The sequence below is a fragment of the Crinia signifera genome, chromosome 6, assembly GCF_055691185.1.
Source record: "Crinia signifera chromosome 6, ASM5569118v1, whole genome shotgun sequence".
Classification (NCBI taxonomy): domain Eukaryota; kingdom Metazoa; phylum Chordata; class Amphibia; order Anura; family Myobatrachidae; genus Crinia; species Crinia signifera.
Genome location: NC_139222.1, coordinates 46,070,194 through 46,098,089, shown reverse-complemented (window position 1 = coordinate 46,098,089; position 27,896 = coordinate 46,070,194). Strand labels below are relative to the sequence as shown.

General features: G+C 46.0%; 1 protein-coding gene across 1 annotated transcript; it reads right to left on the bottom strand.

The window, feature by feature from the left end:
• Positions 1-881: 881 nt before the first annotated feature.
• Positions 882-26,873, bottom strand: LOC146007616 (glutathione S-transferase P 1-like). The gene is made up of 7 exons (XM_083146101.1): positions 26,781-26,873; positions 18,418-18,453; positions 16,704-16,816; positions 13,195-13,282; positions 9,280-9,383; positions 1,823-1,930; positions 882-1,207 (listed from the first exon to the last, which is right to left on the bottom strand). Coding segments are annotated over exons 1-7 (633 nt in total). The 5' UTR covers positions 26,782-26,873; the 3' UTR covers positions 882-1,024.
• Between the last annotated feature and the right edge of the window lie 1,023 nt (positions 26,874-27,896).

Below are 27,896 nucleotides of genomic sequence, written 5' to 3'. Positions count from 1 at the left end.
ACTGTGTACATACTCACTCGTGTCACAAGTGGCTGCCACAGGATGCAACAGGTCCACTACTAACCCGTCAGCATCCTGCGGCGGCTATCAGTCAGTCACGTTTGGTCAGATTCAGGTGGCATGGGGTTGGCAGTATTGGGAGCCAGGTCCTCAGGCTGTGGCTGCTGCGGAGTCTGACATGGTGCCGGGAGGCCATCGTCACCATCTTGTTTGTGGGCAAAATATATGTTTGCCATGTTCTGCCTTTTCCTGTGATTCTGGCACTGGTGGCCAATGGCAGCCACCCTCCTGCTATAACAGGGATCTGTCTGGGCTCACCAGTGTCAGTGCAAAGAGTCTCTTGTCGGTTCTACTTCCTGGCATTCCTTCGCAGTCATGCTCTGCCAATCCAGCGACCTCTGACCTCCTGTGGCCGAGCTTTACATTCGGTCATAATTCACGTTTGAGACCAAACTTGCTTGAATGCTACGCCACCTTCTTTTTTGGCACCTGCCTTCATTCATACTGTAGTCCCACTCTTTTCAGTCAAGCTCCGGATCCAAGTTTTCAAATTCACCAACCTTCTTCAAGTACTTTTTCTTTTTGCCTAAAGACGTATTCGCGAGCTCTGTTGAACCTCCAGTAGTTTTTGCTCAAATACTTTTTTTGTGCAAATATTTTTTTTTATGCAGAGATCCCCCACCCCCCACTTCACGGATGGAGGCAGGTCGACCCCCCTGGACGGAGGCAGGTCCCCCCTCCCCTGGTACCTGGTAAGGATATTCTCACTGTAAATCTCCACAGAAAAATAATAAAATAAAATTACTCCAACTACTACTTCTACTATACCGCTACTATAAACAATGTACTACAGTGTGGGACTAGAAAACACCAAGACGGTATAAAAATGAAGTAGTTTATTGAAAACAATTCCAGCTTACATGAGACCTAGTTACAGTAGATAGGGATCCTATGGATATACAGTAGTAAGGATAGGCTTTTCAAGCACCATGCTCTCTAAACATGTGTAATGCACATCTGTACTTTACTTTTTGGGGACAATGGGACGGTTCTTGCGTCCTTCAGATTTCAAATAGTTGCTGAGTTGAGGTCGGGAGGCAATGCGGGCAATGTAGGCAGTAAGGAGAGGAGATAAGGACAAACAATTGGGGAAGAATTCAAGGTGAAACTGCAGGACGTCCAGGAGATTGTAATCAGCATATGAGATCTGAAGGAATAATTAGATAGGCATCTTAGTATTAGAAGCATACGCTGATGAAGTAAGCCTGGGGTCCTCAAACTATTTTGCTCTGGGATCCCATCAGGCAATACAAAATAATTCCATATTATTAATCAAATCAATCATAGAGGTTCTTGGTATATTCATTGGCCAATAAATATTTGCCCCCAAACTGCAGAACTACAAGTCCCAGCATGATAGCACCTCATGTAAATTGGGTGTGCATTCTAAGATCTCTCCCCCTTCCCCCCCATAATAAAAAATAGTTACAGGACCCCAGCAAGTTGATGCAGAAAGTCATCACATCATATGCACTAAGCTTCAAAAATGATAAAATGGAGAATGATAAACAACCAACTAATCAGCTTCTGCCTGACATTTTTCAAACACAGCCTGGGACATGTCAGGCAGGAACCGATTGGCTGGCTGTTTATCACTCTCCATTTGATCACTTTTGAAGCTTAGTGCATCTGGCCCCACATGTGTAGTCAGCAGACAGCACATACATGGCAGCATTGTGGAGGCACAAAATAATGGGAGGAGTCTAAAATAACAATTGAACAGATTTTTCAGACTCCCCATTTATTTTTCTGTGTGAATTACCTTATCTCCTACAAGAAATTTGGTTCCATTAGAATTCTTGGTAAGAATATTCTCAAATGCTGACAGATGATTTGGCAACTCAGTAAGGTACTTCTCCTTACCGGTTTCCTATGGAAGAAAAAATAACATGAAAACCGCTTCCAAAGTTTTCCTTGAAATATATATTTTTTGAGATTTAAAATAATTTACTAGATAGATATATAGATAGACATGATAGATAGATAGATAGATATGAGGACTATTGTCATATGAACCATCTGCGGGATGATTTTGAAGTTATCTACAATCTCCTTCATGCTTAACATTATGGAATTTGGTAAATCCATTCCTCCCAACATTATCCTGGCCGTAGACAGGATCTTGGGCAGCCACGCCAGACACGCTCCTGAAAAGGGTATCAATAAAACACAGCGTGGCACCGTGGAAATGTCCGTGATTGCAAAGCCACACCCCCATTTTGCCGCTGTAGGGGGTATGGCCAGTGCTCTGTGAGCTGCTGGTCATGCCCCCTGTCCCCATGCATAGGTACTGTGCGCATGACCTGCTTTTTCCTTATTAAAGCTGATATTAATATAACCAGAAGAACAATAAGTGAAATGCGCAGTTTACGTACTCTTCTGTAACTTGCGTACACTTTATCTCTAGCTACGTGCGAACAAAGCGTAGCGGACCTTTTCCGTGTATTGTACACGCTGGATCAGTTCCGGTAATAAGAAATCCCTTCGCAGTACTTAGTACTTAAACTGCGAATACCTTTTATGGACAATGTCCGTAATACACCTTATCGCTAGATGCGAATAATAGACGAGACAAAGATATAACAAAGTGAGGAGATAGATTCTCCAAATGGTGTATTTAGTCCCTAGCGGACAACAAAGGGATTACAGAAAGTAAGAACACAGTGTTACACTTGATACAGTTAAACTAACAATAATAAATATACTTTAAACTAACAAGGGAACAGAAACAGATACATAACATAATCAGCCACAGGAACACAAACGTTACCGTAAAGGGAATATCGCAGCGCAGTCCGGTCGGAGCTCGCTACGTTCAAACTGAACTTAGCCCGGTCAAGATGTAGGGAGAGATGCAGTGCCAAAGAGACCAAGCCAGTTCAGGGATAGCTATTTTATAGGGTCCAAGAAGGGGGGTCAAAGGCCGTTGTAATTGGTCAAGGATTCGAATGTCCATTCTTCAGTGATTGGGGCAAGGTATTGCACCTGGTTTGGATTGGTGCAGGGGGGGGGGGGGGGGAGTGTACTTTGTTTGTTAGCATCGTCGTCAGGGTCGTAAATCAGCAACAAGAACTGGTTACAACTTGATTCCTTTGTCTTACACAGGACACATTTCAAAAGTACATATAATAAGTATTTTGTCCGTAATTATTAAACCATAGGACTTGCGAATATTTGGCTGTGACCGGAATGCTGCGCACGGGACACAGAACATAAAGAGACCAAACATGTACAGAAACAATCATGTATTTCTAATTAAACTATGTGTAGCGTACTAAACCTTTAATTAACTATATTTTATTTTGTGTTAATGTGATATTATGAATTTATGTGTATTAGTATGACTGCGCTTATGATCCACTTTGTTACACAGACTCGGGTATTATACTTTATTTGCGCAACTCTGCGAACCAAAATGGTGGCCATACTATCCTAAAATGCCGTGTGTGTGACTCGACTTTAACATCCTGCTGCTATGCTAGTGGGCAGCGGGACTCCCAACCACTCCCTCCACCACAGGACACTGCCGGCCCCGGATGGGATGTATGGTAAATCTACCCGCATTGCACCCGCCATAGAAACCTTTGGGGGATGCACATGCTGTGTGGAATGGAGGGATCACAGTGGATATTTGAGATTTCATATATTTTGGTTGATACTACATAATTGCAGCTATCTCCCAGGTATTTTGCGGGAATTTGCTAACAATTAGTGCAACAGGTATTGCATATACAGTATAAAGGACAAAAATTCATACAGCTTACATATCCATAACCAACTGTACAGGCACCTTAGACTTACATTCATTGTCGGCTGGATGTCATGTGACTTCATTTGTATACTGAAGTTACACTGTATAAGTTGAACAACGTAATGGCTGAAGAGGCATGTAGTGAATTAAACAGTGTAAGCTGGGTGTGCACCTGTAGGAGCATGTGATGTCAGGAGCCAATGAGTTTGTCAGGAATAGTTAGCTAGCTGGGAATATTAGGGCAGGAAGGGGAGGAGTCTGCATCTTTTTCCTTTAGAGTTTCCCACCCTCCCGTCCCTTTTTATCGGTTGGGGGTAGAGTTTTAATCGCGTTAGCTGATAGGCGGGAAAGAACGGCATGTTGATAGAATTTAAGAAGTTATGTTTGCAGCGTATTTGGTTTGTTTCGGTGCGCTCACCTCTCATTGGCTTAGGCCTTTGCCGGATTACCCGTTCGGGGACAGCGACCCCACCCGGTTGGGTGGGTAGTCGATGCAGTAGGTGGGGTGGATACCGCTTTGTTTTGCTAGTTTGGGGTGGAGTTTAGAAGATTAGCCGTTCTTTCTGGGCCACCATTAATTCATTAATCAATCAAAAACTAAAATTAGCTTAAAATATTCTAAAATAAATTCAGCTAACAATTTCTGCCAAACCTAAGTCTCCGTGTCTTTATTTCTGATATAGAGGGGGACATTTACCAAAATGGATTCGTAGAAAAAAGGTGTATTCGTAGGGAGAAATACACCTTTTTTTTACGAATTTGTATTTTCGGGATTTACAATCCCAAAAATACAACAATTCGTAGTCCTAAAGATGGGACATTCGTATTTGTAGTTACAAATACGAATGCCCTACACCATCGATAGGATACGACAGAAATCACCATTCAAAAGAATGGTGGTTTCTGATTTACTAAGCAGCCGTACTGATAATACGGCTGCTTAGTGGTGTAAAACACCCACGCAAATACGACAGGAAAATAGAACACCATTTTCCTGTTCTATTTGCGTTTTAGCCTGCACGGATCAGTCAGATCCGTGCAGGTTGCAGTGTAAAAAAATAGAAAAAAAATTAAATATTAAAAAAAAAAACGGCGTGGGGTCCCCCCCACAGCTGTAACCAGCACCAGGCTGAAGGAGCCGGGGCCGGTAATTAAAAATCAGGGAACCCGACAAATAGGGGTTCCCCGATTTTTAACAACCAGCCCCAGGCTCCTGCTCTGGGGCTGGTTCCCAAAATACGAGGGACAAAATGACTAGGGGTCCCCCGTATTTTAAAAACCAGCCCCAGGCAAAACCAGCCAGCAGGGTAATGTCACAGCCGGGGGACACTTATGATATAAGGTCCCGCGGCCAAAACATTAACCCTACCGACCAGTCAGCCTGGCCAGGGGCCCTGGGGGAGTGGGGACCCCCCCAATGAAGGGGTCCCCCCCCTCCAGGACTTACCTGACCAGGCTGAAGCCTGGTGCTGTCCTCGATGCCCCTGGGCGGTGGGCATCGAGCTGATAAATGGTGTAAAAAAATAGATAAAACTATTGTTTTTTACTGTGGCACTACAAGTGCCAGCAAGCCTCCCCAGCAAGCTGGGACTTGGAGAACCACAAGTCCCAGCCTGCTGGGCATTAAAGGGCCCGCTGGCACTTGTAGTTCCACAGTTAAGAAAATAGTACACAAAACACACTGACACACTTTTAAAATAAAACTTTAATACATCCATTACACACATACTAATACTTACCTATCTTCTTCCCGTAGGTAGCCCTGGTCCTGATGTCCTCCGGTCCTGTGTCGGCGTTCCTCTTCATGTCGACGTCCTTCTTGAAGTCGACGTCCCTGTCGGCGATGGCGTCCGGTGTCCAGGTCCGACGAAATCCATGGAGGAAGCTGTGGAAGGAAACCATACTCACCTGTCCCAGCGCGACGTAGTCCAGGTAAGGGTCTTGGCAAAAAAACAAACCGAACACCCCGAATCCAGCCGGACAGAGAGCCGCACGGTGTTTACATCGTGCGGCTCCGCCTCCCGAATGCCGCTATTGGCCGCCTTGCGGATGTAAACACCGTGCGGCTCTCTGTCCGGCTGGATTCGGGGTGTCGGTTTGTTTTTTTGCCAAGACCCTTACTTGGACTACGTCGCGCTGGGACAGGTGAGTATGGTTTCCTTCCACAGCTTCCCAAATGGATTTCGTCGGACCCGGACACCGGACGCCATCGCCGACAGGGACGTCGACTTCAAGAAGGACGTCGACATGAAGAGGAACGCCGACACAGGACCGGAGGACATCAGGACCAGGGCTACCTACGGAAAGAAGATAGGTAAGTATTAGTATGTGTGTAATGTGTGTATTAAAGTTTTATTTTAAATGTGTGTCAGTGTGTTTTGTGCACTATTTTTTTAACTGTGGAACTACAAGTGCCAGCGGGCCCTTTAATGCCCAGCAGGCTGGGACTTGTGGTTCTCCAAGTCCCAGCTTGCTGGGGAGGCTTGCTGGCACTTGTAGTGCCACAGTAAAAAACAATAGTTTTATCTATTTTTTTACACCATTTATCAGCTCGATGCCCACCGCCCAGGGGCATCGAGGACAGCACCAGGCTTCAGCCTGGTCAGGTAAGTCCTGGAGGGGGGGGACCCCTTCATTGGGGGGGTCCCCACTCCCCCAGGCCAGGCTGACTGGTCGGTAGGGTTAATGTTTTGGCCGCGGGACCTTATATTATACTGTAAGTGTCCCCCGGCTGTGACATTACCCTGCTGGCTGGTTGTGCCTGGGGCTGGTTCTTAAAATACGGGGGACCCCTAGTCATTTTGTCCCCCGTATTTTGGGAACCAGCCCCGGACCTGGAGCCTGGGGCTGGTTGTTAAAAATCGGGGATCCCCTATTTGTCGGGTTCCCTGATTTTTAATTACCGGCCCCTTCAGCCTGGTGCTGGTTTCGGCTGTGGGGGGACCCCACGCCGGTTTTTTTTTTCATTTATTTATTTTTCTATTTTTTTTTACACACTGCAGCCTGCACGGATCTGACTGATCCGTGCAGACTGCTAGAAATAATTCGTATTAGCGGCCGTATATACGGCCGCTAATACGAATGGTTACACCATCGGAGGGTTACAAAGCAGTCGTATCTGACTGCTTTGTAACTGACCCTCCGGAACACGAGTTTGCATACGACTTAAACAGTCGTATGCAACCGTAGGGGAAATACCAATACGAAAAACTAGGTTTTTCATATTGGTAAATTTCCCCCAGAGTGTTAAGATTTAAGTTGTCATTCTACACATGCTACGGGTCACACATCTGCTGTTACAATGTTTAATCATTATACAGTATTATATACAGATGGACCCCCTCTATTTCTCTCAGTACAAATTTGTTCTCAAAATGAACAAAACCATGTGCACTGCAGGTGGGGCAGATGTAAACATGTGCAGAGAGAGAGTTAAATTTGGGTGGGGTGTGTTGAAACTGATATCTAAATTGCAGTGTAAAAAAAATGGGTACTTGTGGAGTATCACGGCTCCCATGACCTTGATCGTATGCTGATCGTATGATAAAAAATCGCATCACATACGATCAAATCTCATGCGATGCGATCGCACCCAATTTTGCACTGAAATGCATCAAAATGCATTGAAATGTGTAGTAAACATGTGAAATGCCCCCAAATGCCATTTTTCATAGTGTACCACCCCCACTATCAACGTCAACCCGAAGCGTGGCGAGCCCGCGAGGGGGGGTCGGTAAGCGTCCTACGACCTTTTCATACCCCCACTATCCACGTCGGCGTGGAGTTTAGAATAGAAAGTGTGGCGAGCGCAACGAGCCACCGAGCCCGAAGCGTGGCGAGCCCCGCGGGGGGACGCGGATACCTTCACAGCTATACGCGTCCCCTCGCGGGCTTCACAGGTATCCGCGTCCGCTCGCCACACTTTATATTCTCAACTCCACGCTGACGTGCATAGTGGGGGTATGAAAAGGTCGTAGGACGCGTACCGCGGCCCCTCGCGGGCTCGCTGCGCTCGCCACGCTTCGGGTTTGCGTTGATATTGGGGGTGGTACACAGTGAAAAATGACAGTTGGGGGCCAATTAACATATTTCATACTAATTTTAATGCATTTGGATGCATTTAAGATCAAAAACGTATGCCATTGCATCGCATCGTATGCCATCGTATGGCATCGTATGGCATCCGATGCGATCGCATACGATTTTTCACCAAAAATGCTAAAAAAAAAAAAAAAATATAGCATCGCATCGTATGGCATCGTATGCCACTACATATGGCATACGATGCCATACGATGGGAGCCGTGATACTCCACAAGTACCAAAAGGTCGTAGGACGCATACCGCCGCGCTCGCCACGCTTCGGGTTTGCGTTGATAAAGGGGGTGGTACAGCCTCAAAAATGCCATTTGGGGGCCATTGAACATGTTTCATACTAATTCCAATGCATTTGGATGCTTTTCAGTGAAAAATCGCATGCGATCGCATGCGATTGCATGCGATTTTGACAAAAACCTGCAAAAATCGCATCACATCGCATGCCACTATGTATGGCATGCGATGGGAGCCGTGATAATCCACAAGAACCAAAAAAATGCAGCCAGTATTTACCCTGCACAGAAACACAATAACTCACACAAATCTAACTCTCTCTGCACATGTTACATCTACCCCACCTACAGTGCACATGGTTTTGTCCATTTGAGAAGGAATTTGAGAACAAATTTGTACTGCGATCAGATCTGAATAAGGGCCAATGTCCGACAATAAAATATGCTAACAAAACAACTGTATAAGAAGTTACATTCATTTCTGTTTAAATGTAAAAAAAAAAAAAATGGAATATCCAAAGAATTAGCCAATTACTTGTTAAATATAAACTAAAGGGCCATACACACGGGGTGATTACAGACCAATTTCTAAGTGATCTGTCTAAATCAATTAGAAATGAAGCATGGATCACTAATGTGTCGCTATAGCCTGATTAGATTTATACTGCATGCACTATAAATCTGGTCATCGTCCGTGTTTTCTTACCAGAGAACACTGTTCGTGACAGATTGCTCAGCACACATTGCTGGGGTATCGCTGTGTGCTGAGCGATATGCGCTTACCTACATCGCTCAGCACACTGCCCTTGTCCCCCCGTGTGAACCAGGCATAACCCTAGAAAAATTAAGATGATTTCAGTTATCGTGCAATTCTCAATTTCCTAACTGTGGGCCTGATTCTGGTTTATTCAGAAAGGGGCGAATTTGGCCCCGTTCTGATGTTTGGGGGTCTGCGCTTGCGCAAGCACGTATGCAGACCCCAGCAATGTACAGCCTTGGCGAATTACACATTCGCCAGGCTGTTCGTTGTGGAGGAGGATGGCCGTTGAGTTACCCGATGTACGCACCTTACCGAGCCAACCTGAATCAGGCCCTGTATCAGCCCTGATTTATTATCTGATGGCAACCTTATACGTACAAAGTCCTGCATTATTAGACGGCCGCACTTCACTCTCAGATCCTCCACCCCATCATTCACCATGTCGATGAGTGCACTCTCCTCATTGCTGCTTCCGGCAAGGCCTAACGAAACATCATGTAATATATATTACAATTGGCATGCATTGTATGTGGGATGTGGTCAACTGGTCGACACTAATGAGGTGGGCAGTCAATAAATCAACGCTACTGGTCGACACATAAACAAGGTCAAAAGGTTGACATGGAAAAGGTCAACATGAGTTTTTCACGGGGTTTTATTTTCAAAAAATGACTTTTTTCATACATTACCATCCAAGTGGACAGAGAGAATATAATAGTGTACAGAGCATGGCGGGGCACTGTGTCTGAAGTACACTTATAAGGTGTCCATGTCAACCTATGTCGACATAGACACCACAAAAATGTGAAAAACTCACGTGGATCCTTTCCATGTTGACCTATTCCTTTTGACCATGTCGACCTAATATATGTCAACCTTTTTTCTGTGTGGATCTCTATGTCTTGTCAACCAATAGACCTACTGTTGACCCTATGACCCATACCCTTGTATGTAGCATACAATTTCCTAGGCTTAAGCCCTGTACACATGCATCGATTTTTCCCGATTTTCAGTTCGATTTTGCTCATAGAAGCAAAATCGAATCCTAAACGAAATCGAATGGTTTTTGTGTCGCTTTCGATCTACATTCGATTCGATGCGCGCTCCCGTTTTCACAAAATCGAACAGAAAAAATCTACTGTGCAGCCAAGGAAATATCGAATTCGATCTAGTAAACAATGTACACATTCGATTTACTAGAATGTATATCAAATTCTATATCTAATTCAAAAGTACGGATCTAATGCCAGATCTAATACAAAATCGAATCTAACATCGAATCAAAAGCAAATTGATGTGTGTGTGTACAGGGCTTTACTCATACCTGTATGTAAGTAGCAGCAGGGTGAGAAGGGATGGACAACAATAGGCTGTGTACCATAAGGGAGTGTTCACATTAAGGCAATTCAACTCCAGGTGTAGCATTTCCAGTGAAGATGAATATTGGTAGCTGCATCTGATTGGCTGGTTATTTTATTGCAGAGAGTGGACATTGGAGGAGGAAGAACTTCAGGTTCCAGTTTAAAATTCCATTCTGCCTCATAGTCATAGGTCCATGGAACATACAGATATGGCCTCGTTCATCTTTGCTGCTGTCATGTTAAACAAACCCTATTTGCATGCCAGGCGCATGGTAGCATTGGTTTCTCTCTATCTGTAGATCCTTGTTTGGCGAAAATGCATCTCAGTCACAAGTGCACTTACATACCAATATATCCATATATGAAGAAATAAGAAGGAGCGCACAATGAGTAAATCTTGAAACAATTTACTTAGAAAGTGTAATATCTCACATACATAGTAGAAAGAAATAATCAGCATGAAGATCACCGTGCGGGCACAGCACACTGCACTCTGGATGCGAGAGAGCGACTCAGGCAGATGGTAACCAGACGGACAGCGGCGACAGCGTATTCCACCGGGAGAGCTTAGACGGGACAGCGTACTCAATCCTGTACGTCAGAAGACCCCGCCCCAACGCGTTTCGTCATAGGAGACTTCTATGACGAAACGCGTTGGGGCGGGGTCTTCTGACGTACAGGATTGAGTACGCTGTCCCGTCTAAGCTCTCCCGGTGGAATACGCTGTCGCCGCTGTCCGTCTGGTTACCATCTGCCTGAGTCGCTCTCTCGCATCCAGAGTGCAGTGTGCTGTGCCCGCACGGTGATCTTCATGCTGATTATTTCTTTCTACTATGTATGTGAGATATTACACTTTCTAAGTAAATTGTTTCAAGATTTACTCATTGTGCACTCCTTCTTATTTCTGCATATATATATATATATATATATATATATATATATATATATATAATATATATATATATATAGTGCAGTTACGTGCTATATCGCTCTGGGTGTATGGGCAAAAAAATTTGCCACAATCCAAGATAGTCTGAGCCTAAGCCCTCATAAAAGAGTCTCTTCCTTTATGCTCTCTTATTCTTATTGTTATCCCTGTAACCAGTGTGTATCTATTCCCATCTCCAGTCTTCTCTGAGCTTACTCTGATCCTGTTAGCTCATCCCTTTTCGTGGGTAGAGACTCTCTGTCTTCTGTGTGCTACCTACTTCTCTCTGTACTGTATGACCTATCATTTCTTGCTTCTCAAACCCAGTGAGTCTCTCAAACCTACCTATGTACCCCCACCATACTCATTTTTCATTGTATGTTGCTACGGATATCGGGCCTGATTCTACTCGCCTCGCTCCCCTGCGCCTTTGCACAGGGGAGTGATGTTTGGTATCTGCCGTTATGCTAGTTCGCCATCCCGTTCACACCCACCAGTGTAGGTGGGGGCGGTGGCAAGGGGACGCACCCATGGGAACGGCCAGCGTTTCATGGGTGTTCCCATGAAAACTATGGCCATTCCCATGGAAATTAGCCTGTGACCGGGCTGCCGGGCAGCTGACATCACCAGATATCAGCTGGTCACCCTGATCCCGTACTGGGAACATGCAATACTAAGACACCTGAGAGTGTCTTAGTTTTGCATGCTCGTTCCAAATCATTCGGCGACCTTCAAATGGTTTGGTCCCCGCACCCAAAACATCCATTAGGCAAAACATCCATTTGCAGCCATGTGGGGATCTCGGCGAGCGAAGGGGGGCGGCTGTATGAGCAGCGGGCGTGGTATGGTCCACATTCACAGCGTTGCGTGTGGACCAGAGTAAGGTCCATCATGCGGTGCCATGTACACAGGGCCGGTGCAAGGCACCGGAGCGCCCCAGGCGAGGGGGGGTGGGGCGCCCCGGTGCCTACGGCACTGTGTCATCTGGCGGCGGGGTCCCTGCAGTGATGCGCGCTATCCGGCATCCAGGCGGCGCGGGAAGCGCTGATGGGTTTGAAAACTCGCCGCACACTGATTGGCTGAATCTCAGCCAATCAGCATGCGGAATGTTTTCAAACCCAGCAGCGCTTCCCGCGCCGCCGCCTGGCTGCCGGATAGCGCGCATCACTGCAGGGACCCCGCAGCCAGATCACACAGTGCCGCAGGTACCCGGCACGGACACCCCTGCAGCCTCCATGCGAGAGGCGAGGGTCGAAGTGCCGCCCTCCAGTGGCTGGCGCCCTAGGCAAATGCCTAGATTTGCCTAGTGGTGGCGCCGGCCCTGCATGTACATAAAAGTAAATAAATAACAATAATTAATGTTAAATTTCCATAACTATGTGTGGCCTATGTTATATGCTGCCACTTACATATGAGTAAGCCTAGGAAATTGTATGCCACATACAAGGGTATGGGTCATAGGGTTAACAGTGATAAGGTCTATTATAGATCCGTACCTCCCAAAAAATCTTAAAAAATAATAATGTTAAATTAAATAATACCGTATATACTCAAGTATAAGTCGACCCGAATATAAGCCGAGGCACCTAAATTTACAACAACAAAAAAATGGGAAAACTTATTGACTCAAGTGGGACCCTCACTCGAGTATAAGCCGAGAGGGGCTTTTTCAGCATAAAAAATGTTCTGAAAAAGTAGGCTTATACTCGAGTATATATGGTATTAAAATAAATAGTTAAATAATTAAAATTAAGATATTAAATTACCATTACTATATATTGCACATTTAAATTACATTACAGTATGTCATAGAGGTTTTTCATTATTGTATTCAATTTTGCAACCTCACATGTAAATTACTGTAATGCCATTCATGCATATTTTAGTATTCAAAAATTATACACATATTTGCAATGTGACGTTATCATGCCCCCACAATTCTGGTCACCCTTCCTAAAAGTTCTGGGACCCCTAATTTTCCCTGGTGGCTTTGGGCATACTCACCATATTTGCGTCCTAGGTATCTCAGAATGCTGTTGCTCTGATAAAGAACAAAGCTTCCATCCTGAAACCGGGGCAGCTGACCAAAGACCTGTAAGAAATCCAGAAAGATTGATGAAAGAACAAAAAATTGGGGGGAAAAAAAGCAATGTTCTTTTACAACCTTTGTAATATACAGATATTAAAGGCAGGTATACTGTCACTTCTGTTTAACCTTATTATGACCCTAAGAAATTTTAGGGTGAAATTTAATAGGATGAGAGATTCAAAAAGTGAGAGATGTGGTAAGAGATCTCTAGTTTTTTAAAGCGGCAATCATTTACACTTCGAAATCAAACTGGTTTTGCAGTGTAAATGATTGCGGCTTTAAAAACTGGAAATTTCTAATCAAATCTCTCACATTTCATCTGGCGATTCCCTGAGCTGGCTGAGAGGCGCTACATCTGTAGTAATCATGTTTCCAAATGAAAGTGTCCACAGTCACACAGCAAGTAAAGCGAAAGATATTAAGGCGTTACATATACGCACACATATATAAATTAGATATGAAACATGAAAGGTAGAAATGTTTAAACTGCAATAGTGTGCATACTGTGTGCCTGCATTGAGTAGATGTGGTTAGTTAATTGTTTAATGAGAAAAATTTGTATGGTGCATGGGTGAGTATTGTGTGCAGGTGCATTTATTTTGACTATTGTGTGTGCTGATTGGTGATGCGGACTGCTAAGCTGCAGCCCTGCAAGTCCTGAGATTTCCTGCAAATGTTTTTCAGCCTGAGCAGTGCAAGTGTACATGCAAGGTTGTGAACGCCCAGGTTTCCGCCCATTTTTGCCCTCTTGCAAAGACACGCCCAGAGAAACACCCAATCACGCCTTCATTTTAAGACTCGTTCCCATGCTTATTTCTGTGCGCAAGGGTGCGAGCGTGCATGGACTATGAAACCTGCACATGCGCACTGCGGCAGTTGCGCATGTGTAATGAGCTAAATTATGCCTTGCATGCAAATTTGCATGTGAGCATATCAAGCAGAATAACCTCCTTGATTTATATACATCTCTAGCCAGAAATCCAATCCAGTGGCGGTTTTTACCTATGGGCTGCAGGGCTGCAGCCCCCAGGTATAATCGGCCACTGTTCTCTGCCTAAGTGAAGCCAGGTGCAGTCTGTGAGACTGCTCTGGCTTCACTGAGACTGGCAGTGACTTCCTATTGGAAGTCCGACCTGCCAGTCACTCAAGGCAGTCCCATTGGGAGGTGTTCCCGGGATGCCTCTCTATGCGCAGCTGTGGGGCAGCCTCAAAACTGGGTTCTGCGCATGATCAGTACCATGGATGACACTGCGCATGCGCCGAACCCGTGGCCCTGAATATGCCTCAGGGGGCTGCTGCAAAAGCAGCCCATAGAGGATGGGGCCAACGCATGCGCAGTATGTAAGAAACTACTGTGCATGCACTGGTCCCTTGCCGGAGACCGGCGGCTGATACAGGGATTTTCGGTGGCAGCATCGGGGACCACAAGCACAGCAGCAGCGAAGGGGGGAGGAACCGCATCATGGCAGACAATTACATCTGTCCCAGGGCCATTACGTTCCCAGACGATAATAGAATAATAGGAACTTCATGATTGAGTTCAAAAAGTTTGAGCTGCATACAGTACTCCTAGCCAGTGGTGTAGCTAGGTTCCACGGTGCCCGGAGCAAGGGCATGTCTCCCCCTCCCCCCCCCCCCCCCCGATTTATAGTAGGTGGGACCCTTGCGCGGCGAAAAGGGGGCGCGGCCTGACATTATACTACACACCGTAATGCCCATTGCACTTTTTAGCAAACTGTAATACCCATTACACATAAAGCCACATGCCTTATTGCCAATTACACATAAGGCCTCACGTGATGCCCATTACATACATCTAACAAACCGTAATGCCCATTACATACTATATAACACACCGTAATGCCCATTACATACATCTAACAAACCGTAATGCCCATTACACATTTGTCACATAAGTGCCACTTCCCTACATGCTCATTGCTAGGAACTTCATGCTATATGCCAGGGGCTTCATGCTCGTTGCCAATGGGGACTGACCTTGCTCGTTGCCAAGCCTGCCCAGCTCCCCGCTGTGCCCGCCTGAGCCAGAGTTCAAGTCTCCCGCTGGACTGCTAACCAATAGGCGCTCGCAGTCCAGCAGCCAATGCTATTAGTCTCAGGCATGTACAGTAGCATGGTTATGAAAGCAAACTAAGAAAATAAATACAGTATGCTGAATTAGAAATCCATTCTGATCGCATACAGTATATTGGTCAGTAAATTTGATTCAGTCAGCAGTGGGTTAATACATCCATACAGTTTACCAGCAACTTTGTGCTTTTCCAGCAATAGAAGCACTTTTGGTTAAAGTTTTAATACAATTATGCTGGCGGAGAATGGGTTAATTATTAGGCAGCAGTGTGTCAGTCAGCCTTGAAGATGGTCTCTGAAATTTGATCCTGCAGCCATAAAATCTTACAAACACCCACACCAAGCTCTCTCCAAGTAGTAAATCAGTAGTAACGCTGGATGTAATTGACCATCCATACATAACATTTTAAAACAGCGCTGTGTAAATGTATAGAGATTTAGACAAAATAATACTTATGCTCCGTTCCGTGGTAGTTGTCATACAATCATGTTCCCGGCTGCTGGTCTCACTCTCCCCAGTCTGTGCAGCCTTCCGTACACGTACACGCTGCCTGCTCTTTGGTCTCCCAGGCTACGGAGGTCAGCAGAGAGACGCAAACAGGAAGTCTCTCTCACTGACTGATGCCAGGAACAGCGGGGAACGGGCGAGCAGGGCGAGGGAGCCGGCGGCAGAGCTCCGGCGCCAGGTGTCAGGTCTGCGCCCGGAGCAGGTGCTCCGCCGGCTCCACCCTAGCTACGCCTCTGCTCCTAGCCTCCATTGGACCTTTTTCTTTGGCAGTTATCTTCATTTGTCGTTACATTTCACTCTAATTGTGTTTTCAAGATAACTACAAATTGTTTCTAGTTGAATGCACATGCAAGTGGTTACCTTCTGCTAACTCATGGCTGTAGTGCTTCCAGAGGAGAAACAGGTGCTCAGCCTGTGCACCAAACAGCTGAAATTCATCCAAATTGGTAAAACTAGACTATACAGTAGCTGTGCCCTCATCAACTTGATGCAAAAAAAAAAAAAAAACTACTGTGTTAAGTTTGATACATTTAAATGTGTGACGTGTGTGTGTGTGCGCGCAAATGAGTCTGCATCTATAAAAAAAGTGCTACGATGCAGTGACCTGACTAATTCCTAGTGCAGAACAAGTGGTTTCTTGCTGTGTGTCCACAATGTGAAAAAATATAACATTGAAATACAAATTGCTATGCTACACTGCTGAGCATAGCCCAGTTGCTCTAGGCATCTCGCAATGTGTGGCATACTGAGTTTGGTGTAGAAAGACATATCTGTATAGTATGTTACTGTGTGTAGCTGGTATAGCATGTTTGAAAAGAGTCTCACCGCTTCTTTCTTCAAAGCACTTTTTCCAGCAAACCAGTCTTGGATCTGCACTGGTTCTTCTGTCCACGAAGCCCCTTGGTCTCCAAGCAGAAGTCTTATGGGCTCACCCCTTCCTATAACATTAGAAAATTAGTAAAGAGCTCATGTATGTCAATGAAATAAGACCATCAGATCAGTAAACACAAGACATAGATAGGGCCAGATGTACTAAGCCTGCTGTCAAAACCTGGGTTGGAGCCACAGTGGGAACAGGATCATTTCCGGGTCTAACCCAGCTTGGAATCGTTTTCCAAATCTTATGTCAGACCAGGGATTCTTGTTGGATGAGAGGTATTAGAGCTTTCATTGATAATGCAATGTTTTCACATCTCAGCTTTCTGGAATTTTTTCTGGAAACACATACCTCCCAACATGACGCTCTCCAGGAGGGACACATTGCTCTGCTCCTGCACTTCCCTCTTCATTTATAATTGCCATCACCTGTGTTGAAGCACCTTTCTTAGCAATTTACCCATTCAACACAGATGAGGGTAATCATACATTGAGAGGGAAGTCCAGGAACAGAGCATAGTGTCCCTCCTGGAGAGGTTCATGTTGGGAGGTATGGAAACATTCTGATTTATGTCCTGATTGGGTATGTATAAATGTGTTCATGGCAGAGGTATAGTGTCTTGGAGGGAGAGGAAGGGATTTGTGGTGCAGTCTAGTCCTGCTGTGATCATGTCCCCATAATGGGGAGACCATGCCCAGTTCCACTGAGTCTTAACTCCAATTTGCAGATTATTCTGTAGGATACTCATAGATTGCAGCTAACATCCATGCAATTCAAACGTATTTTATGCACCAAACATGCAGTGTAGTGTTAAAGTTAAAACAGATCAAGATTATGCTAAATAATGCAATATAGGGTCCTAGCTGAATGCAGAATTTTTCACTGATTTCTACACTAAATTCAAAGTGTATTGACCTCCATCAGGTGCCCTCCAGTGGCTGCTGGAAGTACCACAGAGGTGAGAGGCAGCGTTAGCCTTTTATATAGAGGGAATTAAGCCTGCAGAGCTTACTAAGGGGCCGATTCAGACTCTTTCATATTCGGCCCGATTACCGATGGTGTTGGATCTGCACATGCACATATATGCAAATGCCCTCAGGCAGAGGAGAGAGGGGGTGGGCAGGGGCAGCATCAGGGGAATGCAGGCAAGGCGTTGCCTGCACATGAGGTCACTGCCCTATTCGGCGAACAGAGGCGGAAATAAAAATCGGTTTAGACTGACGTTTATGTCCGAAGGAGAGAAAAATCATTCAGCGACCATCGGATGATCTCTCTGTCCTTCGGCTGCATTTGGCGGAATGTGTTCTCGCACACTGTCTCTCGCATGCTAGCAAGGGGATGCGGGTGGTGCTGTTGGGGTACGGCGGGGCGGCGTTTACTTGTTCGCTAGGCTGCGAGTATACGTAGAATAGCGAACAGGTCTGAATCAGGCTTAAGCGTGCATCAAGGTGTAAGGGCGGAGTTTATACATCTGGATAAATTTCAGCAGGGGCATAACTAGTCAATTGTGGCCCCAATGACCAAACACTCACATAGTAACATGGGACAGACAACAAAGTCATGGATGTAGATTGTAGAGGTAAAACATTGACAGAGAACATGTACAGTCATGCAGTTTTGTTGAACAATAAGGAGGAGTCTGTTCAGTAATCAGTCACTTACCCCTCAGTGGGAAATAAGTTAAAACATATCCAGTCACTGGAAAACAGAAAGAATATAATCATTATAGACATTGTATATTTAATTCAATTGATACAATGTAAAGAACGGTTTACAAAGGAATAGTCAATCTTTCTAAAGAATAAGTAACTATGGGGGTTATTCTAGTTCATTCTTTCTGACAAAATCCTTCTTAGATGGACAAAACCATGTGCACTGCAGGTGGGGCAGATGTAACATGTGCAGAGAGAGATAGATTTGGGTGGGGTTTTTCTTCAAAGTGAGATCTATATTGCAGTGTAAAATCATGCAGTCAGTATTTTCCCTGCACAGAAACAAAAAAAAACTTACCCAAATCTAATTCTCTCTGCACATGTTACATCTGCCCCCCCTGAAGTGCACATGGTTTTGTCCATCTAAGAAGGATTTTGTCAGAAAGAATGAACTAGAATAAACCCCTATGTTTGATGCAGTCAGTGGCCACCGCCAAGAAAATCTGATTGCTTTTATTGTTAAGCTACACATTTTTAGCTATTATCCTCTAGAGCAGTGTTTCTCAACCTCGGTCCTCAGGACCCCCCAACTGTTTTCCAGATCTTCACACAGAATCACAGGTGAAATAATTAGCTCCTGTTGTGATCTTTTAACATGTGTCAGTGTATAATGAGTGCACCTGTGCACCTGCCGGGTGACCTGGAAAACGTGCACTGTTGGGGGTACTTGAGGACCAAGGTTGATAACCACTGCGCTAGAGGGTGCTAGATAAATGATACGTACAATAGCTATAGGGAACATCCCCCTCTTCTAAAAAATCACACTTAAATCAATTTAACCCATAATCTGTGTAAAATTACAGGACTCATCTTAAGTAAAATAGGTGGTGCGGGATGATGGCTAATCCAACTTTTTTAAAGGGGCAATCATTTACAAGGCAGAACTAACCTGGTTTTGCCTTGTAAATGACTGCCGCTTTACAAAAACGTCAGATCATATTGTCCGGCATTGCACACCTCTGACAAACTCGGACCCTATTATACAGTATTTTTCACTGTGTGGCTGTGCATGCAAAAAAGTAGACTTTCTTCACATTTTTTTTTTATCTCCTGTTATTTTTGACAAAGGTTTCGCACCTAAACTTATTTCTGCGATATAAAGTAAGGAGACACTGACACATTGTGGACTCCGTGTATTACTACAACCTTTCAATATAGTCCTGTTGCAATAGCTGTTTTGGTTTTAGCTCAGAGTCTCATTATTTCTAATGGAGCTCATTCCGGGCACTATGGGGTGACTCAACACCGCTTGTTAAGTAGCGACATTCGCTGTGTAACGAGCAGCTTAACACCACCACGCAGAATACAATCTATGCTCACTGAGTTGAATAACACGTGCACATCTCCAACAATTATCGGACCTCTGCAACAAGCTTGCCTCTTACTAATTGAGGAGGCTAAGCATAGGCGAATCTAGAATTATGGTAATGGGTGGTCCCAGAACTAGACACAATAGCAGGGGGACCTTTGCGCGGTGCAGCCGCGCGTAAAAAAGGGGGTGTGGCCCCATGGAAAGGAGGCGTGGCATCACAAAAAGGGGTGTGGTATTACCCTTTAGACCATACACGGTAATGCCCATTACACATTTTAGCAAACTCCGTAATACCCATTACACATAATGCCACACGCCGTAATGCCAATTACACATTAGGCCACACACCATAATGCCCATTACACATTGTGCCACACATCATGATGCCCATTACATACTATATAACAAACCGTAATGCCCATTGCATATTTGCCACATAAGTGCTGCTTACCTACGTGCTCATTGCTAGGGGGTTCTTGCTTGATGGCACCATAGTACCCATTACACATGATGCCGCACACCATAGTACCCATTACACATGATGCCGCACACCATAGTACCCATTACACATGATTCCGCGCACCATACAACCCATTACACATGATGCCGTGCACCATAGTACCCATTACACATGATGCTGCACACATAATGTCTATTACACATGATGCTGCACACATAATGCCGCTTACACATGATGCTGCACACCGTAATGCCCCTTACACATTAAGCCACACATTATGCGTAATGCCCCCACATACTGCCACTTGTAGCGTCCCTTAAGCAATGCCCCCAAAAGTGCCACTTACTGTAAATTTTTATATGAGCCTTCACTGCTGCTGCAGGGAGAGATGTAGAACGGTGCAGCTGCTTCTATGGGGAGAGGAGCAGAGCGCAGCGCAGAGCACGCTCCCACTCCCCTCCTGGTGTCCCCTCTAGCCGAGTGGACATTTGAAATATTATGAGCGCTGTTGTGCGTGACGTCGGGAGAGCACACCGGGTGCCGGCACCACATGATTAAAGGGGGGCGGGCTAAGGTGAAAGCGGGGATAAGAATTGGAGCGGAAGCTGCAGGGGTGACAGTCATTGACAGCTGGGCAGAGAGCAGGGGGCTGCCCGGCTGTATTCAGAGCACTGCAGGTCACGGCTGTTTGAAATAATACCCCTTTCACCACAGAAAATGCAGGGATTTACCCGGGAATGTGGAACCATGATCATACAGGGACATTCCCAGGCTGACCCCTTATACACCAGCCTAGTCCCTGCATTTTCTGGTGTGAGGGGGAGAGACAAACACTCCCCTCTCCCTACACCTCTTTAACCAACAAGCTATATCTTCGGAACCAACTGACCCATTTACATGAGACCAGTATAATATTGAAGAACTTTTGAGTTGGCTTCGAATGATTTTTGGTCCCGTGAAAATGGGCTGTTTGGTTCCAGAGAAATCTGCCCTCAAAGAACATAAACAGTCATGAAATGACATTTAAAAAAAAAAAAAAAAACGGTTTAACCTCAATATCCCTGGAACCAATTAACCCATATGGATCCAGCGGCGATTTGGGTTTGACTGACATCCACCTTGAGCTTCAGTGATGCAGAAGGGTGAACTGGCAGCTGTTGAACTGGATGCGGGTCGGAATAAGCGGGTCCCATGTTATCCTATAGGGAAAACTTTCCAGCTTTGCCTGGCAGTATCTCCGGTTCCCAGGGGGCTAGAGACACGGGGCTGGGCTCGTTGGAAAGTCACATCCCTCAGCTACAAAATGGGCTAATGGGTCCTGTGCACCCCCGGACCACCCCCTAGATTCGCCTATGACTAAGGCTGAATGGTATATGGTCATTAGATCGACACAGAAAATGTCGACATGCATTGGGTCGAACAATGAAGGATGACATGGCATAGGTCCACACCTGAAATAGGTCAACATGCCTAAGGTCGACATGGATAAAAGGTGTCGACATTCAGGACCCAAATAAGTGAAAAACTCATGTCGACCTACTGACTATCGACCTAGCCATTGTCGACCTAATGCTTGTGTCTACCTTTCATCCATGTCGACCTTAGGCATGTCAACCTATTTCAAGTGTCGACCTAAGCCATGTCGACCTTCAATGGTTGACCCAATGCATGTCGATCTAATGACTGTATATCTTTCAGCCTTAAGGCCCATACACACTGGGCGATTTTGAGCTGAAAGCTGGAGAGGCGCAGAGATGTTTCATCTTCCGCACCTCTCCTCAGAATGATTTCATTGGCCGCCTAGCCGAGAAAGTCGGCTCCTGATTGGCCGCTAGGCGGCCAATAGAATCATCCGGAGGAAAGGCGCGGAAGATGAAAATCTCTCTGCGTCTCTCCAGTCCGTGAGCGGGTACCACAGCAGCCGGGAGCAGCGCGCCTGGAGCTGAAGATGCCGGGGTCGTCGCCGGGGACCAGGTGAGTAGGATTTCCTTCCTCAGGTACCCCTGTGGACTACTTCGGATCCTGGACCCCGGATTCTTCAGCCCAGGAGCCCCGGAACCCCGGACCAGCCACGGAACCAGGACCAAGGCCCCGGAACCGGACTCTTCTGCCCTGGAGCCCGGACCCAGGATCCAGGGACTGACCTACGGGCTCAAGGTAGGTAAGTATCAGTGTGTGTGTGGCCTGTGTATGTATTAAACTTTTATTTTTCAGGGTATCAGTGTGTTTTATTTAACTATTTCTTGTACTATGGAACTACAAGTACCAGCGGGCCCTTTAATGCCCCGCATCCTGGGACTTGTGGTTCTCCAAGTCCCAGCATGCGGGGTAGGCTTGCTGGGACTCATAGTTCTACAGCATAAGACAATAGTTTTTAATCTTTTTTTTACACTTTACATCAGCCCGATGCCCACCGCCCAGGGGCATCGGGAACAGCCCCGGACTTTCAGCATGGGCTGGTAAGTCCTGGAGGGGGGGACCCCTTCTTTGGGGGGGTCCCCACTTCCCCAGGACCCCTGCCCATGCTGACCAGCCAGGGGGATAATGCTTTGGCTGCGGGACCTTATATAATAAGTGTCCCCTGGCTGTGGCATTACCCTGCTGGCTGGTTGGGTCTGGTGCTGGTTCTTAAAATACGGTGGACCCCTAGTCATTTTGTCCCCCGTATTTTGGGAACCAGCGCCGGACCTTGAGCCTGGTGCTGGTTTTATAAAATCCAGGGAACCCCAACTTGATTGTTCCTTTGATTTTATTATACCAGCACCGGCTTTTTGAGCCCGGGGCTGGTTATGCTTAGGGGGGGGACCGCACGCCGTTTTTTCTTTTTAATTTTTGTTTTAACTAATTTTTTTACAACAGAAGCATGCACAGATCTCAATGATCTGTGCATGTTTCTGTAAAAATCGCCAGCAAGAAGCTGGTCTATTTTTTTTGCGCTTTTTGGTAATGTCCCATATGCGACTATAGAACTTGCATCCTATTACATATGCAAGTTCTATAGTTTTCTATGGGAAAACATCTGGATGCGATTTTCAGTGGGACTGAAAATCGCATCTTTTAAATGTGCGAATTCACGGGAAAAAATGCGATTTTTCCCGCGAATCACACCCTATTACATGTGTGATTTTTAGAAAAATTGCGATTTTGGCCGATTTTGACCAAAAATCGCAAAAGTCTAAAAGTCGCACCCTATTACATTTCGCCCCATGTTTCAGATGTAATAAATGAGGACAGACACTGCATGCTAGTTTCAAGTAGCCATGTTAAACAAGAACAGCAGTAACAGGAAACCGCACTCCCAACTCCCATGGCAACACTAGGTGTGGCCAACTACATAAGATTGACATTACACAAACAAGCTTCTTGCAATAAAAAAGTATCCTCAGTGAGTGTTAATAGGCTTGAACAAGAATGGCAGTACTGTTAGCACCATATTCCTGAAACAATATCTGCCCTACAAATGTAACATTAAACAGTGTTCTTCCTTTTTACTCTGTGATAGCCCAATGGGATCAATTATCTTTAACTCCTTCATATTACTCTAACACTGGAGCACTCTGGGTGTATTGTGAGCTATTCCTGGGCTTAGGCACCCAGCTAATTGGCAGCACCACAAGAAGTCAGCCTAAGGCTCTGTGGGACTTATTCAAGCACTTGGCCACGTTGTGCTGGAAACGCTTGCTGTGCTTATTAATTGATCCTAATTTGACATATACTAATTGGAGCTGAACAGCTGAGGGCCCCTGTTAACTTGAGTAAAACTGGGTACACACACAAAGATTTATCTGTCCAATCTGTTTGTAGGGAACAAAAATCTGGAAATGTATGGGAGAAAATGACAATCAATCAATTGCTCCCAAACACTGGAAAGTGGATAAAAAATGATTGTTTGTTTTAATTTGATAAACAAAATGAACTTTAACCAATTTATCTGAATTACTATTGTTTGTTTTCCAACATCTGGGAGCAAATGGTTGAGTCTCATTTGCTCTCATACATTGCCAGATTTCTGTTCCCACTACATAGATTGGACAGATAAATCTGTAAGTGTGTACCCAGCATTTCTAAGGATTCAAGATGACAGCCCCTCCATAATGTAGGTACCAATATGGTAAAGTAATGTTATTTAAATACTGATTCCACATCACCATTAGAAACTGAGTAAGAATTGCCTTTGCAACTTAGTAAATTTCCACCTCATAGTCATGCATCATCTCTCCTGGTACTGCTTTCCTAGCATGGCGCCCGTCTCATTGATTGTATGCCTTAAGTTTAAGGCAGGGGCGTAACTAACTATTTAGCGCCCCCCCCCCCCCCCGCACCTAACCTGCCCCCCCCTTCTTACCCGCGGTCTGCGTCTCGCCCGGCTCTCTGTCGGGACCTTCCTGACGTCACGGTCCCGGCCGGCTCCTGCTGCTACAATGAAAACGGACTCTTAGAAAATGGCTGCCCCCATACTGCAAACAGAAAACTGTCTGCAGTATGGGGGCAGCCATTTTCTAATTGTCAGTTTTCATTGCAGCAGGAGCCGGCCGGGACGTGATGTCAGGAAGGTCCCGACAGAGAGCCGGGCGAGATGCAGACTGCGGGTAACTATAGCCCCGCAGCCCCCCCGGCGGCGCCCCCAATTTCTCTGCGCCCCCCCGCCACCGCGGGGGCTGCGGAGCTATAGTTACGCCACTGGTTTAAGGTACTTAAGGCATACAATCAACGCGATGGACCCGATTTTTTAATCTCATGGATCTTATGCATCCATAAGATGCATGAGATCCATGAGATAAAAAATCGTGAGCCCCCAATAACCATTGTTAACGCCACCAGCACTATCAACGCCAACCCGAAGCATGGCGAGCGCAGCGAGCCCGCGAGGGGCGGCGGTACGTGTCCTCCGACCTTTTCATACCCCCATTATCCACGTCGGCGTGGAGTTGATTTTATATAGTGTGGTGAGCGTAGCGAGCCACCGAGTCCGAAGCGTGGCGAGGGGACGCGGACTACTTTACATGTATTCCGCGTGTGCTCGCCACGCTTCAGGCTCGCCACACTATATAAAATCTACTCCACGCCGACGTGGATAGTGGGGGTATGAAAAGGTCAGAGGGCGCGTACCGCCGCCGCTCGCCACGCTTCGGGGTGGCGTCAATAATGGGGTGGCGTTAACAATGGGGTGGCCATTTCACCCATGAGGGGGGTTAGCAATTAAAATTGGGGTTTTGGGGCCTTTTTACATTGATTCCAATGTAAAAATCTCGTTGATTGCGTTGATTGCATCACCTCATGCATCTTATGCCGCACAAACACATAAGATGCATGAGATGCTTGAGATATCAGCCCCACACATACAATCTAGATCGTGGGCGCTGTGCTAGGAAAGCAGTACCTCTCTCCTTTCTATTTCCCATGTCTTTTAAGGAAAGATAGTGATGCAACTAGAGACATTTTATAGACAGATATAAAGCACCCCTGCAAGTGCTCTGAGGCACCCCAGGGACTAAGAAGAATTCCATGGCCTCAGGTTGAAACAATGTTGCTGGCTGTACAACCTAGTTTGCAGCTGAGTGAGTGCTCTAAGCGCTGGAAACCCAGATGTAGAATGTTGCCCAGGATTTGTGGGATGAGTCGAGCAGTGCCTGTGCCATACCTCCCAACTGTCCCACTTTTTGTGGGACCGCCCCATATTTTGGGGGATGGTCCAGCATCCCACCCAGGGATGGCAATGTCCCATGGTGGAAGGGGGAGTTGGGACCCACCCCCCCCCCCCCACCCGCCTGCAGGGAATAGATGCTGTGGGCATGTGCACAGAGTCTATTCAGAGATGTCACAGCGCTGGCCATGCCCCCCCCGTAGTGATAGAAAATAGGGCATGTGGGGTGGGGTGGGAAGCGTGGAGTGCAGAGGGCCCTGTCAGCATGGACTCCTGTGAGAAGTGTGCTGGAAGAGACCAGAGGACGGGAGTGGCAGTGCTAAATAGACGCATGCGCACATCGTCTATTCCCACTCTGTGAGCCTCTGGGCCATTCCCCCACAGCGTCAAAATGGGCAATGTGATAACAGGCCACACCACCTTTCTTGGCAAGCCACGCCCCCTGATTTGTCTCTCCAACACCAAAAAGTTGGGAGGTATGCATGTATTTTCTGTGCATTGCATGTATTTTCTGTGCATGCAGGGTAAATATTGACGTGTTTTGCATGTAGAACACAGATGCTGGTCAGCTTTATTGTTTCTTTGCAATATAGATTTGAAATATTGTAAATCTCTCACAAATATAAATAAATCTCTCTGCACGCTTTAAATCTGCCCCACCTACAGTGCTGCATGGTTTTACCATGGTGGAGAGTCACTTGCTCTTTTTTTGGTTTGCTCCACACTCAAAATCCGAGCAATATTAATCACTACTATAAATGTTTAATTTAATTAACAAACATATCGCATTACATTGTATGATGTATAAAATTAAAATAAATAATAAAGAAACATAATTAATAGGCATTTAGCATCTAAACATCTACAACCTAGCAAACAATACACCTAAGTTCTTACTTGTTTGTCCTTTCAGTGAGTCGTCTAGGAACTTGTGCTACATCCAAACAGTAGATTGCTTTTATATAGAAAACTACATGTGCTGAGTCACAGTGACAGCCCACAACATGAAACCCAAGAGATGAATGCAAACTATACTGTATGCTGCTTCTCTTTGTGCACGCAAGACATAATTGTCAGAGAAAAATAACCTTATTGTCATTTGTGTATATACGTGCAAGATAAGTGCCCCAGGTGTGCATGTGCAACAGATGATCAAGTGCACAATTAATCATACAGTATATAGCTATCATATATACTGCATCATCAGATTGGCACAGATTTCTCAGGACTATGTAAAAATTGGACCCGGACTAGACTCCAGACCGCCGGACAGGACATCAAAATCTGCAGTCCGGAGCTTGTAGGGTAATGTCCGGAGGGTGTCTTGTCCAAGGGGGTCCCTGTGATAGCTATCATCAGGGACATGGGGGAGTGGAGATTACAGCCTCCCCCTGTGGTCCAGACCGTTTGGTTTTTGCTACATGCCCGGACCATACAGGGAGTCTTTATTCTACCCCTCCTCCTCTACCTGGTTACAGGTGTCACAGTCAGCCCCCCCGGACAGGACACCCCTGGACAGGACACCCCCCCGGAGGGGTCCGGGGGTTTTGTCCTGGACCGGTTTTTACCCATACCCCAGATTTCTCTCTTCTCATGGATCTCTCTTCTGCATTTAGCACCACTGTCCACTTTTTTCATCCCAAATTGCAATACCTACTGTACTGTCATCAGCATAGTGACCTAACAGGTGTGGTATGGGACTCCGACAGTCGTGATCCCGACAGTCATTAGCCCGATGTCGGGATCCCGACAACATGGCGAGTGCAAAAAAGCCCCTTGCGGGCTCGTTGCACTCGCCACGCTGCGGGCACGGTGATCTCGCTACAAGAGCCACCTATTCTATTCTCCCTCTATGGGGGTCGTGGACCCCCACGAGGGAAAATAGCGGGTGGCCACCGGGCACCCGGCTGTCGGCGTTTTGACAGTCAGGATCCCCACGTCGGGTAAATGAACCCGTCCGGCACCCGACCTAACCTGGTCCTCACCCTACTTATCAAATTATAAAGTGTTTAT

Bases quoted from the DNA above. Each gene is read 5' to 3' on its own strand.
- LOC146007616 (XM_083146101.1), bottom strand. The intron at 16,817-18,417 runs GTAAGTGACTGA...CTAATGTTATAG, and splicing joins AACTTATTTCCCACTGAGGG to GAAGGGGTGAGCCCATAAGA. The intron at 1,208-1,822 runs GTAATTCACACA...TTATTCCTTCAG, and splicing joins AATTTCTTGTAGGAGATAAG to ATCTCATATGCTGATTACAA.